General features: G+C 37.2%; 2 protein-coding genes and 1 long non-coding RNA gene across 7 annotated transcripts in view; 1 reads left to right on the plus strand and 2 right to left on the minus strand.

The window, feature by feature from the left end:
• LOC103518194 (coiled-coil-helix-coiled-coil-helix domain-containing protein 10, mitochondrial) overlaps window positions 1-15,089 on the plus strand; it is a 31,322-nt gene that overhangs the window by 9,586 nt on the left and 6,647 nt on the right. The window lies entirely within an intron of this gene.
• LOC113471146 lies at window positions 3,414-4,629 on the minus strand. Its single transcript, XR_003393954.1, has 2 exons — window positions 3,922-4,629; window positions 3,414-3,771 (listed from the first exon to the last, which is right to left on the minus strand). It is a non-coding gene; the product is annotated as an uncharacterized LOC113471146 (long non-coding RNA).
• Window positions 5,346-8,351, minus strand: LOC103518193 (uncharacterized protein RAB5IF homolog). Its single transcript, XM_008483251.3, has 4 exons — window positions 8,147-8,351; window positions 7,320-7,423; window positions 6,170-6,299; window positions 5,346-5,641 (listed from the first exon to the last, which is right to left on the minus strand). Exons 1-4 carry the CDS (start codon window positions 8,249-8,251, stop codon window positions 5,600-5,602), a joined length of 381 nt encoding a protein of 126 aa, XP_008481473.1. The 5' UTR covers window positions 8,252-8,351; the 3' UTR covers window positions 5,346-5,599.

The following is a 15,089-nucleotide window of genomic DNA, read 5'->3' on the forward strand; positions in this document are numbered from 1 at the left end:
AATGCTGGAGAGATACCAATGTTAAAACCATAGATCCATACAGATGAAGATGAAAAAGTTGTAGTTATCCAGAAGCCACAACAAAGAAAAAGAAAGCTTTTTTATAACACTAATCACTGCTCTAATTGTGAAAACTCCATTTAGTGTTTAACCTTACCCTATAAATCTATAATAATGGTCACTGCAATTTTTTTTTTTTTTTTTTTGGAAAAAAATCCCCTTGGGACTTGATAAAAATTGGAGCGTTTTATGAACCAAATTTTGGAATCTTGGATAAAAACGGTGTAGGTATGTTAAACTTAATGATGTATACTTGTATAGCCATATACCAAGGGCACTGGGTACCTGATCCGAACTTGAACAAGATCGCTATTTTCACGTTCTCTTTTACCTTTATTTATCTAAATTTATTTACCTAATCTAAACAAAACACAAACACAACATTTCGTTTCGATCGCATCGATAAAACAAGAAAACTTTAAAATAAAATTGGTAATTTCACACAAAACAAACATTAAAAATCGCAAACGCCTAAAAATAATTCGTGTAATCACACACCCAAAAAATATCGAATCGTGAAGTCGCACACCTCAAACAATTAAATCGTTCGCGAAACCGCACGGCACCGGTTCACGCCGCTCGTAACACACGTGTGAACCGTTGGAAATTTAAAATGTAACTGAATTCAGTCTGAATTTCTGAAATTCCTCAATGTAAAATTTATAAAATTCCCCCCCTCCATTATTTCTCTCTTATCTCTTACATACTGATAACGTTTCAGGATTTCTTCTCTCTCTCTCTTTATTTTATTTTATTTTTTTTTGTCTCTTTAAAGTTTAATATCGCTTCTCTTTTCCTACAAGATTCTCTCTCTCTTTCTCTTCGTCACGGCTTTCTCTTTGCCGGTAGCTTTGTCTCTTTTCATTTCCTCTTGAGGGCGCTCTCTTTTTCTCTTTATTTACACTTTACAAGAGTGTCCTAATCCTTTTGCAATATACATGGTCAAGTCAGGCAATATCGATCGACAGTATCAAGTCCAGTTTACAAGGCCCAATCCGTTTTTAGAAAAATTAGGAGGGCTCCTAAATCGTTTTTCACGTTTTCGTATGCGTAGTTCAGTCCTCAATATATAGTATTTTGAAATCAGGTGCGCCCACACTGACCGTCGCGAGGCGTCGATCGACGAGGTGAACCTCTGTTGTCGAGGGAGTGTGGACAATTCAGTCGACATCGATCGACGGCCGGTCGATTATGTGTGTACACACCTTAACGTAGGTACTGTATTGTTTTGTACAACGCTTATGGTACCTGAGATCAATCAATGTGAATTCTCAATTATGGTATCTTAAGGCTAAATAATTGAGAAATCACATTGACCTTAACGTAACTTTTTTTCGCTTTCTATTTAAGTGGCAGGGTTTTCCTGTTCCACACAACCACTGATTTTTCTTTCTATGTGAACCTTTGTTAGCTAAATTCCTTTTAAGGATGAGATCTTCTTTCGTTCAGATAATTATTTTCTGAACAATCCCTGAAGAGGTTCACCTCTTTTTCCTCTCCACTTTTCCTTCATCATTATTCTCCTCCTCCACCTTCTTCTTCTTCTTCTTGTTCTTCTTCTTGTTCTTGTTCTTATTCTTCTTATTCTTCTTCTTCTTCTTCTTCTTCTTCTTCTTCTTCTTCTTCTTCTTCTTCTTCTTCTTCTCCACTATTTCCAACATCTCACAACTCATATCCTGATGTTTCTTATCGCGTTTATTAACTTTCTTCACCTCCTTCTCCTTCTTCTTCCCTTTCCCTTCCTCTTCTCTCTTCTTCCTTCTGGTCTTTAGCTTTCTCTTCTCATTTCCTCATATTCTTCTCCCCTCCTTTTCCTCTTATTGTCTGTGGAGTTTGATTTCCTTGATTTTTGATCCTTCTTCCTCTCTTTCCTTTATCTACAATTCTACATGTGTACCTAACTGCTTATCTAATATAATTTTATTTTTGATCCTTCTTCGCTTCTTCCTCTCTTTCCTTTATCTACATGTGTACCTAACTGCTTATCTATATATAATTTTATTATCTAATATTCTAATTTCTCAATCCCCTTGGACCTGCCATTTCCTCTTCCTCCTCCTCTTCCTTCTCCTCTTCCCTTTCTTCTCCTTCTTTTCTTCCTTTCCTTCTCTCGATATCTTTTCATTTCTTCTCCCTCTCTTATCTTTTTACTCTTATTCTCTTTTTCCCTTCACCACTTCACGCCTTCGTATTTTCTACATTTTCTTTTCCTCCTCCTCCTCCTCCTTTTCTTTTTCCTTTACTTCTTACTCTTATTCAATCCCAACCCCACACCTCCTTCTCCCCCTCCCCTCCAAGCCTCTTTATTCTTCTTCTTCTCCTCCTCCTTTTTCTTCTCTTTCTCCTCCTCTCCCCTCTTCCTTCTGCCTTATTCTCCTCTTATCATCTGCTTGAGGTATTTTCTCTTTGAAGTGTGATAATTTTTCCCAGGCGTAATGCAATGATACCTAGGTTGTATTACTCGTAAGTTCTTGACAAAGAGGAGTGAATGGAATTTAATGTAAAGAGGAATGAAAAGTCAAGGGGAAGTGCACTTGAATATCAAAGAGTGTTCTTACTTACATACATAGGTACCTACCTATATGTACGTACCTAGGTAGGTATATTTCACTGAATATGGGTTTATGTGTAAAATGTATCAGCCTGAGTTCATTGACCTTTAGAACTCAGTCAGAAGTTAGTTTTAAGAACAAATGAGGGATTTTTCAAGTAGTTTTCAGGGGTTTATTGTTGTGTATTGTATCTAGTATCAGAGGTATATTAGTCTCCAGGGACTTTTTCTGAAATTCGGATAAGTAGATACCTCTCCTATTTGTTAATGTTTTTTAAGCCAATATTCTGGATTGTTTAAATAAGATCTTAAATCAGTGGGATCATAGGTAGTCAATTGATACCGATACCTAATACTTATGCCTTGTGTATTTGGAAAACAAGTGCAGCTAAAGAAAGAGATGAATAAAGGATAAGTAACAAAGTTGATACATATAAATACTGTTGAGAAGGGAAATGAATTTTAATAAAAGAAGTATATCCACATTTGAAAGAATCATCTCTTTCTTTCCTCCATTTTTTTCTTTCTGCCATTTTATGTTTTACTTTAGCTGAAGCTGATTTGGTAGATTCTTCAATCATTGTTTTCCCTGAGAGAGTGTGTGTACTGTTTTTTCTTTTCTTTGTTTAATTTGTTGAATCTTGTGTCCTTAGAAAATAAATAAAGATTGAGCGAGAAGTTACACCAGACAAAGATTGTTGTTTCTTTATCTATTTACAAAATAAGGTTAGGTCTATGGAGAAACTTAGGTGGTTTTTTGAAGAACTGATTCTTACACGAAGAGAGTGTGTGTACTGTTTTCCTTTTCTTTGTTTAATTTGTTGAATCTTGTGTCCTTGGAAAATAAATAAAGATTGAGCGAGAAGTTACACCAAAGATTGTTGTTTCTTTATCTATTTACAAAATAAGGTTAGGTCTATGGAGAAACTTAGGTGGTTTTTTGAAGAACTGATTCTTACAGTTTGAGACACTTGGGCCTTGGTCAGAAGAGGCCATACACTTTGTAACCTGGATCTCTTGAATAAGGTCATTAGGGCGCCACGCTCGCACTATTTCCTTTTTGAAAGAAGAGCCGAGATTTCCGATGTGTACCTGTTGGCCGAAACTCTTATTCCAATATTTATCAAAATAAGATCAAGCGTGCCGGGAGAAGCGCGAACCTCCCTCTTGAATAAGGTCATAAGGGCGCCACGCTCGCACTATTTCCTTGTTGGAAGAAGAGCGCAGATTTCCGATGTGTACCTGTTGGCCGAAACTCTTATTCCAATATTTATCAAAATAAGATCAAGCGTGCCGGGAGAAGCGCGAACCTCAACGATTCGAAGCGCCACGCTGTCCGACCTATATGAACATTTCGGTAAACTGTTCAGGACTTTCAAGAGATTTGGAAGAAACGAAAAGACAAGCATAAACTGAAATCAAAATCGTTGGATTGAACTTAATTAAAACATAATTATTTGATGTTCCGTAATAATTGCATTATATTTCTACACAGTAGAAAAGGTTCTAATAAAAAAGAATAACTACCTAAATAACCTATACTACTATCGATAGTTTTATAATAAAATTTATCCTAAACCGAAACCTACTCACGCGCAAAAATTCGAGAGAGATGTGATGTACTTCTTCAAAATCAACAACTTTGTCATTAATAAAGCCAACTGGAAAACTAACTGGATAATGACAATGAGCTTTCAGTTGGTATGGTACCAGGAAATGTTTAAAAACATTTGCATATGTTTTAATTAAGTCCAAATGTTTAAAAACATTTTCAATACCGTTGCAAATTGGAAGAGAATTCACACTCTTAGTAGCGCATCTACAGAGTACAGACTATCATTTTAATAGGCTTGGCTTTTTAGGAGACTACGCGATGCTTCCAATATGCCACAGATCTGATAGTAAAAGAATGTCGGGTGAAAATCCAATCTCTCCCAAATTTTTTGCAACGAGTGTACGAGTATAAACAAAAAATAAATAACTGGAAATAAAGGCAGTTTTCACACAGATTATAAGCATTTCGTAATATAAGGAAGAAGCTGCAAATGTCGAGATCGATCTTTGACCATTAGGCCAATTTTTCAAGGTAGGGCAGGAGTTTATGTGTGAAGAGTTCATAGAAGCGCGGTCGTACAGGGACTAAAAAAAGTTAAGCACTGATTTCATAGATTTTAAATTGAAGGAAGGTAAGAAAGCATCCACATTACATTTAAGAAAAGTAAGGTTGAATTTAAATATTGCTCCTTGTTGAAGTTTTCAAACTTGGGGTATTTGGTGTCACTTAACGTAGACTGGTCTAATTCTGTACACTAAGGGGAATGGAGAGGGTTTTCCAACCTCCTGGTCAGTCGTAATAGAGACCCGAGTATATAATTATCTATCGGGAAGCTAATACAATAGGCAATAGAGTTCTTCCACCCTAACTGGTGGTACCCTATCTAGGGGAGTAGTAGAGGTGTGGAAGGCTAGGTATGTAGGGGAAGAGGGTGGAAAGGCTAGGTGTAGGGGATAGAGGATAGAGGGGGTATAAGTCTGTCGACAGAATTATTAATGAGATGGGCTCTAAGTTGATGTGTCTGAGGGGAGGGAAAGATGTTTTTGATAGAGTCCACACACCCGTAATTCGCCAGAGGTTCACCATCTGTTACCTGATGATGATAATTTACTCTTCCATACTCTCAAAGAAGCTGCAAATGTCGAGATCTTTGATCATTAGGCCAATTTTTAAAGGTAGGGCAAGAGTTTATGTGTGAAGAGTTCATAGAAGCGCGGTCGTATAGGGACTAAAAAAAGTTAAGCACTGATCTCATAGATTTTAAATTGAAGGAAGGTAAGAAAGCATCCACATTACATTTAAAAAAAGTAAGGTTGAATTTAAATATTGCTCCTTGTTGAAGTTTTCGAACTTGGGGTATTTGGTGTCACTTAACGTAAACTGGTCTAATTCTGTACACTAAGGGGAATGGAGAGGGTTTTCCAACCTCCTGGTCAGTCGTAATAGAGACCCGAGTATATAATTATCCACGTCACCTGCAATGGAAACAGAGGGGTGAGTTGGTGATGGAAGAATAACATTGGAAGTAATTGAAGAATGGGTTACACTATAGTACAGATCATGGTCCAGTATGCTGAAAAACTGGTCACTCAGGTGGACATTTTTAAATCACCAGTAAGAATATTTTGACTGGAATGTTACTGGACACTAGTGGTGTTTGGACAAGATCAGTAGCTGAACTGCTCACTAGCCTTGGCCTTGTGTAATCCAGCCATCTCCAGAACAGCCTCTTGCTTGGTAAGGCATAACCTAATAACCTAACCTTGCCAGAAATGTAGAAAATATTGCCAAAGTGTTTGACAATAAACTACCTATTTGTCTTTTAGGATATTAAGAACAGATTGATGACTGAAACTTACAAGAAATGCAGCAAATGATGTCATGAATCCTTCCTTGGCCATCTCAAAAGTTCCACCATACTCATCCTCGTCTACACACTGATAATTGACAATAAACTATTTGTCTTTTAGGATATTGAGAACAGATTGATGACTGAAACTTACGAGAAATGCAGCAAATGATGTCATGAATCCTTCCTTGGCCATCTCAAAAGTTCCACCATACTCATCCTCGTCTACACACTGATAATTGACAATATACAAATATAACAGACCAGCATTTGTCAATGCAAATCTGAGAACCAAGTGAACAGAAATTTTCCAACATCAAAAACCCATTTTTAATGTGCAAGACTTCCTACACTTGGAGTTTGAACCTAGTTCAAGTTAAACCAATTTCTGATTTTCATGTCTCCAATTCTCAATTTTATTTCAAAGTGTAAAAATAACCAATCTCAGTAATCCAATGGATGTCACTATAATCATAATTTCAATTTCATTTTAATGTACCTAATTGCAAAATTTCTCTCTGAAAAAGTACAAATTATCTTTTTGGCAACTCAAACTTAGGACAATCTGTCAATATATTTTATTGATTGTTTCTCTCTAGAACTAATAACAAAACTTACAATGCAAGACCTATGAATCCTCGGAGTGGAATGAGTTTGGAACCATGATCATTTTTTCTGCTAGTTTAATTTCAATTTGCAAATCATCCTCGGTGGCTCCAAGGTAGAAAGTTGGACTTGTACTACCTGGGAACAGGGGTTTGACTCCCACTAGCTACATAATAATTTAGTAGCTTCATTTGTTCATGTTCAGGTAAAGTTTGCCTGAACAAATTAATACCCCAAACCAAATAATAATACAGTGCAATATAGAACTGTTGACATAATATAGGAGACATGTCCTACTTTTTAGTTTGATTTTTTACAAAATTTGTTATTAGTCCAGAAAAATATTGCTATAATTTTTGAGCACCTTTTTATTGAGCTTTTGTATCAACTAGCGAAAAAACTGACTGTGGTCTCCACAAGCTTACTGCACATGTACGTCCTTTCTTTAGCAAGAAATTGTTAGCGCGACTGGGTGTGACGTTGGACGGAGAGAAATTGGACGCGCTAGCGCGAGCTGTGGTGGATAAGATGGAGGTTAGCGCGGCGCATAATCATAATTTCAATTTCATTTTAATTTACCTAATTGCAAAATTTCTCTCTGAAAAAGTATACCTTATCTTTTTGGCAACTCAAACTTAGGACAGTCTGTCAATATATTTTATTGATTATTTCTCTCTAGAACTAATAACAAAACTTACAATGCAAGACCTATGAATCCTCGGAGTGGAATGAAGCCCCATACAATACCCAAGATGATGCCTAAAATTTGTCTTGCCCAGTAAATCACGTCCAGAAATTCATCCTGTGGAACAAAAATCATCAGCATCATTGTTGTTGGGTCTTTGTAGCTAAAGGTTGCTCAGAAACAAAAATATACCAATATATGGAACAAAAATAAACCGATGTATTTTAAGGTATATACCAATGTATTTCTTTGAACTGAGGCCCCCATGGAAAAGAGGTTGATTATGGCTGGAGAGGTAATCAAGTAAAGAACTCTAGTCAGAGGAAATTAGGTCAAAGATAGACGTGCTTGGAAGATAATAGCAGAGGACAATATTAGCTCACTTTGAGCTATAGCACCAGATGGTAATAAGAAAAGTATCCAAAGCTAAGGTAAGAGGCTTCTCCAAAATTCTCTCCCAGTCCCAGGCCAATAGCCAGCATTGATAACTTGATCTTACCTTATCATCCCATTTTGATTTTGCCGTTAGTATCCGTGGAACAAAAATAAACCGATGTATTTTAAGGTATATAGTATATACCAATGTATTTTTTTTGAACTGAGGCCCCCATGGAAAAGAGGCTGATTATGGCTGGAGAGGTAATCAAGTAAAGAACTCTAGTCAGAGGAAATTAGGTCAAAGATAGACATGCTTGGAGGATAATAGTAGAGGACAATTTTAGCTCACTTTGGGCTATAGCACCAGATGGTAAGATAAGTATCCAAAGCTAAGGTAAGAGGCTTCTCCAGAATTCTCTCCCAGTCCCAGGCCAATAGCCAGCATTGATAACTTGATCTTACCTTATCATCCCATTTTGATTTTGCCGTTAGTATCCGTTTTAGCAAAGGTTCCTTTTGTACTGGTTTATTCAGAAGACTGGTTTTGTTCCTTTTTTCCTTGTTCATTCTAAGGGCTATATTAACAGAAATTAGTGATTATGACTAAAGAATAAATGGTCCAGTATCACAAAACTCGAAAATAACATTAATTTATTCGCCATCGACCATGACAATTTTGATTTTGAAATTTATCAAAATTTAAATTTTCGCGCTCGGTTTATTACAACATTGCCGGATGTACTTCCAACCAATGAAAATCAGTCTTATCATTATGGGAATTTTTGTGTGTGACGGTAAAAATTCCCATAGCTATAACCGAACGATTCAAAGCGCCACGCTGTCCGACCTATAATATGAACATTTCGGTAAACTGTTCAGGACTTTCAAGAGATATGGAAGAAACGAAAAGACAAGTATAAACTGAAATCAAAATCGTTCGATTGGACTTAATTAAAACATAATTATTTGATGTTCCGTAATAATTGCAATATATTTCTCTACACAGTAGAAAAGGTTCTAATAAAAAAGAACACCTACCTAAATAACCTATACGAGTATGATGTCGATAGTACTCGTAGTTTTATAATAAAATTTATCCTAAACCGAAACTTACTCACGCGCAAAAATTTGAGAGAGATGTGATGTACTTCTTCAAAATCAACAACTTTGTCATTAATAAAGCCAACTGGAAAACTAGCTGGATAAACAATCTTGACTTGGCGGGGCGGAGCGCTACCGCGCTCCTTAATGTGCTTTCAGTTGGTATTCACACTCTTAGTAGCGCATCTACAGAGTACAGACTATCATTTTAATAGGCTTGGCTTTTTAGGAGACTACGCGATGCTTCCAATATGCCACAGATCTGATAGTAAAAGAATGTCGGGTGAAAATCCAATCTCTCCCAAATTTTTTGCAACGAGTGTACGAGTATAAACAAAAAATAAATAACTGGAAATAAAGGCATCAACGATTCGAAGCGCCACGCTGTCCGACCTATATGAACATTTCGGTAAACTGTTCAGGACTTTCAAGAGATTTGGAAGAAACGAAAAGACAAGCATAAATTAAAATCAAAATCGTTGGATTGGACTTAATTAAAACATAATTATTTGATGTTCCGTAATAATTGCAATATATTTCTACACAGTAGAAAAGGTTCTAATAAAAAAGAATAACTACCTAAATAACCTATACTACTATCGATAGTTTTATAATAAAATTTATCCTAAACCGAAACCTACTCACGCGCAAAAATTCGAGAGAGATGTGATGTACTTCTTCAAAATCAACAACTTTGTCATTAATAAAGCCAACTGGAAAACTAACTGGATAATGACAATGAGCTTTCAGTTGGTATGGTACCAGGAAATGTTTAAAAACATTTGCATATGTTTTAATTAAGTCCAAATGTTTAAAAACATTTTCAATACCGTTGCAAATTGGAAGAGAATTCACACTCTTAGTAGCGCATCTACAGAGTACAGACTATCATTTTCATAGGCTTGGCTTTTTAGGAGACTACGCGACGCTTCCAATATGCGACAGATCTGATAGTCAAATTGACGCCAGATGTTATTGCCAATGGAATATTTGAAGAAATGAAACGTCTTCATGTAAGTTATTACTTGGTCATTTTAGGCTAGTTGTCATTTGTTAAGGTTTTGAGGTAGGTACCTATACAATTTTCACTTTGCTAACAGTTTGAATTGGTTCAAAATTGGTCCTTCACCCAATCTGTTGAAATATTTAGTTTCTGTCAAAAACTGTAAAGTGAGTTTTTTCAATTCAATCAATTTTATTAATTAATTAATGTGCTTCTGAGATAATTTTGTGATTATTAATGCTCATCTTCCAATATACTTACTTGTCTTGATAGTGTAGTGATCAAGACACATCCTAAACATAGGAAGTGGGCTCAATCCCTGCTATAGAAGAACTAAGTAGGAAACTAATTTTCTTTTTCTTTCTTCATTTCCAGCGGAGAAAAGAACTTCACTTGCCGTCAGCATCTTCCTCGTCCTCCGAATCTGAAGATTGGCGGTTCGAATCCTAGTCCAATAATAATTTAGTGTAGTACCTACTCACATTACCAAGAAATGAAATTTTGTGTTATGATGAGCATTCATTCTTAACACAATTTAGGAGATTTTATTGAATAAAAAATAAATAAAAACCTTCTCTTCAGCAAAGTAGGATTTAAAGGAAAGGTTGTGCTTGAAATTTTGACTTTGTTTCTAAATATCGCTGAAAGGTTTCTTAGTCCGTAACATTTAGGTTTTAGTTAGTTTTTGCCTTGATTGCTTAAGTTTTATATTTTAGTAATGCATACCCTGTAAATATTTATATTCGACCCCAGGACCCTGTAGTAAATACCAGTTTGGACATCACCGGGTCTGCATTTCCATGTTGTTCAATTTTTGAACGTTTTGCTAATTTCTCTGCTTGTCCTAAAGTTTAGATTGATGTCAACATGAAGTTGTAAACCCTGGAGTAATATTGTTTTGACATGTAAAAGCAACACCCCCATAAATATTTATATTCGACCCCGGGACCCTGTAGTAAATACCAGTTTGGACATCACCGGGTCTGCATTTCCATGTTGTTCAATTTTTGGACGTTTCGCTAATTTTTCTGCTTGTCCTAAAGTTTAGATTGATGTCAACATGAAGTTGTAAACCCTGGAGTAATATTGTTTTGACATGTAAAAGCAACACCCTTTGTCAAATTTCTTGGGCTCTTTTCCCTTTGCCAAAGTTTGTATCAGTTTATTATTATTATTTTTTATTTGCCAACTCGATTTTTTTCTGGTAACATTGATTTTTTGTCGTAAACATTAATGCAGTCTTGCAGTCTTCAAGATTTTTTTTTCTTTTCTTAGTGTATAAGTGTAATGGCAGAATAGAGCTTTATGCTCTTAGCTTCTATACGGTTTTAATTTTCCGCTTCCTTTTATCATGCAAGCTCGATGCTCTATGCTCTCCTTGCTCCAGTCTGTCCTTACACCAAGTTAGTTTAAATGTGGTAAAATATTGTGGTCCTGGGTTCTGTAATAGGAGGGCTTCTTAGTTTTAGTACACAAAATAAGGAGACTATGGTTGGAAAAATCACGTCCCCCTGTGGTATCCCCTTGGGATTCAAAATGGCCGCTCGTAAATATAACGCCCGGTAACATCAGTTCCCTTATGTTCTATCTTGAATAGAGAGTGAGTGAGTCATATAAAGAACTACTCTTCTCAGTGAACTACTTAGTCAATAAGTGAGATCTTAAAATGGGTAAATGACTTCAACTTCAACTCCTTATTGGTATGGATCTGACTTTTTGACTGAGTAGTCTGCTGAAAATAGTAGTTCTTTTTTTTTCATATGCTTATCCTTTATCCTATAATAAGGAAAGTAACTTGATCGGCTGAAATTTTTAAATCTCACTCACTCGTTCACTCCGAAGTAACGTTGAGCTTGGTGAGTATTGAGTCGGGTGACCGGAGTGACATACATACTAGTGATTTCCCAAACCATAGACTTCTTCTCGGGTTTATAGTTTTTTTGATATAAGAAAAGGAAAAAAAAAAAAAAAAAGATTAATACAACTATTGCGCTAACGTTACTGTGTATAAAAATGCTGTTTTTTATTTCTTTTTCGTAAATACATAATATTATTTTCCTAGACTTAGTGTTAGAAAAAAAAACTAATAGGGCCGAATGCACAGTCGTTCCTAAATGATGAAGGTTTCCTATTTCCCATGTTGTTTATTTTCTTCTGCTTTAATACTAATGGCGTCTGTTTGTCATAGGCCACTTTTGATTTTTCACCTATCAATTTGTTCAAAAAAGGTTTTTCTGTTAGGTACTAACAACTTCATTTTATGATCAATTAATTAAAAAATACGAGAAAAAATAAAATTACATTGTTCACTTGGTCAGATTTACATTGACAGCTCAGAAATGAAAAAAAAAAATAAATAAATAATAATTTCTATATTTTCTTCTCTTCTATTTGGATACTAATCGCGTTCATTTGCTATCAAGCAGTTTCGATTGACTTTTAGTTGCTAGTTGCTATGGACACAATATACACTGTATGGAAAAAAAAATATAAGACGGTTTTCATTGAATATGAATACTGTGGGGATATGAATATGAATACTGTGGGGATATGAATATGAATACTGTGGGGATATGAATATGAATACTGTGGGCGGTGTGGACCGGTAGAATGGAGATTGTGACTAGAGATTTTGGTTCCTTTGGTGTCAGTGTCTTTGAGACGATAAACAGGTAAGATGTTTTCGAGAGTTTTGAGAGAGGGAACTGTTACTGCTAAGGTCTTATCATCCCAAAATTGAAGAGACGAAAAAAGAGGTAAGAAAAATCAAGTAGATACCTACCGCCAGCTTGGAATGGAGCGCGTCTGCCTTATAAGCGCTAGGTCGCGGGTTCAACTCCCGCCCGGGGTGGATTTTATCCTAAACGGATAATGTTCGTTCTCGGAACAGCTGACTTTCTTCTATCCCCTGTCTCCTTTCTCTCTTCGCCATAACGTATAGTTCCTTCTATCAAGCCTCTTTCTTTATCTTATCGTCCCAAAAGGAGGACAGAGCAGGATGTTCCGAGAACGAACCTCATCCGTTTAGGATGAAATTCACTCCGGACGGGAATTGAACCCGCGGCCTAGCGCTTATAAGGCAGACGGGAATCCAACCTGCAACATAGCACTAATTAGGCAGACGCGCTATACCATCCAAGCTAACTACACTTACGAGTATGTAATGTACCTAGTAGAACCACTTGAGGCGTTATTCTACTGAATACACCCCGTTATTTCCTTTCGAAGTAAATTTAAATGTCTGGAGCCAGCCTAGTTAGCTTAGTTGGTAGTGCGTCTGCCTTGTAAGCGCTTTAATGTCAACCTCACCTTCACGTAGGTATCCCCTGTTTGCACTAACGAGGCAATGGCGACCGAAATATCACCGGAATAAGTGGTACACCTTCCTCAGATAGCACCTAGTGTTAACACTGAGTAAGTCAGGGCACTCTTTTGTCCTTGAGTTGAGAAATCGTCCCAAAAAGCGGATGAACTACTAAAGTTAGTCAACGGTATAAGGATGCAGCTATGGCAACGGATAACCACGGCATTAAAGATCTTATTGATAATCCTTGAAAACACATCATGGCAGAAAATAGGTAGGTACATAAATATTGATTTTCTTTAACCAAGATCGAAAAATTCCCGGAGGGACGGGCTCCCGAAATCGAAGGAAGACAGGATAAGAGGAAAGCCAGCCGTTCCGAGAACGAACATGATCCCATCAGGATAAAATCCGCCCCGGGTGGTAATCGAACCCGCGGCCTAGCCTAGCGCTTACAAGGCAGACGCGCCACCAACCAAGCTAACTAACCTCGTAGTAATGTCAACTAAATAAACGAAGTAGATGAGATACCTACCTTACCTATGGGGATAGGGAACTAACAACTAACCAAACTTACGTAAACAAACGAGCCAGTCATTCAAGATCGTTCGAAACTTTCGGTAACAAAACCTAATTCCATTTTCAAAGAAAATAGTACTTAATTATTATTTTTGTTCTCATTGTGTCTCAAGAAAGTGGTGATTTTTTTCCATGATTAAATAATAATAAATTCAATTTGGAAATAAAATAATTTTAAGGTAGTTCTTCAATAATCTCTATCAAGTTGACTATGTAACTTTCGTGTCCATTTTCACATTTTTTCCGAGCCGAAAACTTAAAATAGCTTTCGATTCGTTTTGGTCAAAGTGTTTTCTAATTTTCACTAACATTAATTAGCAGTTTAAAACATTTGAAAATTCAGTCGTCTGTAATATCATGAGTGGACAATATAGTGGATTTTTCGACACCTCCAATATCTCTTCAAGCACCCCCACCAATGTCTCAGCAACCGGGGAAAATCCTGGTCCTGGAATCAACAGCTTTACCGAGAATAATATGACCCCTGCTCTTCAAGTACCCCCACCAATGTCTCAGCAACCGGGGAAAATCCTGGTCCTGGAATCAACAGCTTTACCGAGAATATTATGACCCCTGGAATCAGCCTTATCGGGAATATTACGGGCCCTGGAATCAGCCTTATCGGGAATATTACGGGCCCTGGAATCAGCCTTATCCATGAGAACTCAAGCGCACGAATAAGCCTTATCGCGAATAATCCAAGTAATGGAATCAGCTTCAATGAAAATAATTTGGGCACAGGAATTAGCTACCCCGACGACAACATGGGCCCTGGAATCAGCTTTACTGGGAATAGCTCAGGCCCTAGAATCAGCCTTACCCGTGATAATACGAACGCTGGAATCAGCTTTAATAATAATTCGAGCGCTGGTACCAGTTATACAGGCGCTAACCGCAGCACCAGCCCAATTCCCGATGGGCTAGAAGTTAAGTACATTAGCGCCGAAACCGCTCGCTACGAAGCGCGAAAGACATTCAATCAGCCTTATCCGTGAGAACTCAAGCGCTGGAATAAGCCTTATCGCGAATAATCCAAGTAATGGAATTAGCTTCAATGAAAATAATTTGGGCACAGGAATTAGCTACCCCGACGACAACATGGGCCCTGAAATCAGCTTTACTGGGAATAGCACAGGCCCTAGAATCAGCCTTACCCGTGATAATACGAGCGCTGGAATCAGCTTTAATAATAATTCGAGCGCTGGTACCAGTTATACAGGCGCTAACCGCAGCACCAGCCCAATTCCCGATGGGCTAGAAGTTAAGTACATTAGCGCCGAAACCGCTCGCTACGAAGCGCGAAAGATATTCAATGAGAAATTGTTAGCGCGACTGGGTGTGACGTTGGACGGAGAGAAATTGGACGCGCTAGCGCGAGCTGTGGTGGATAAGATGGAGGTTAGCGCGGCGCTGGATTT

The sequence above is a fragment of the Diaphorina citri genome, unplaced genomic scaffold, assembly GCF_000475195.1.
Source record: "Diaphorina citri unplaced genomic scaffold, Diaci psyllid genome assembly version 1.1 scaffold2113, whole genome shotgun sequence".
Taxonomy (NCBI): domain Eukaryota; kingdom Metazoa; phylum Arthropoda; class Insecta; order Hemiptera; family Psyllidae; genus Diaphorina; species Diaphorina citri.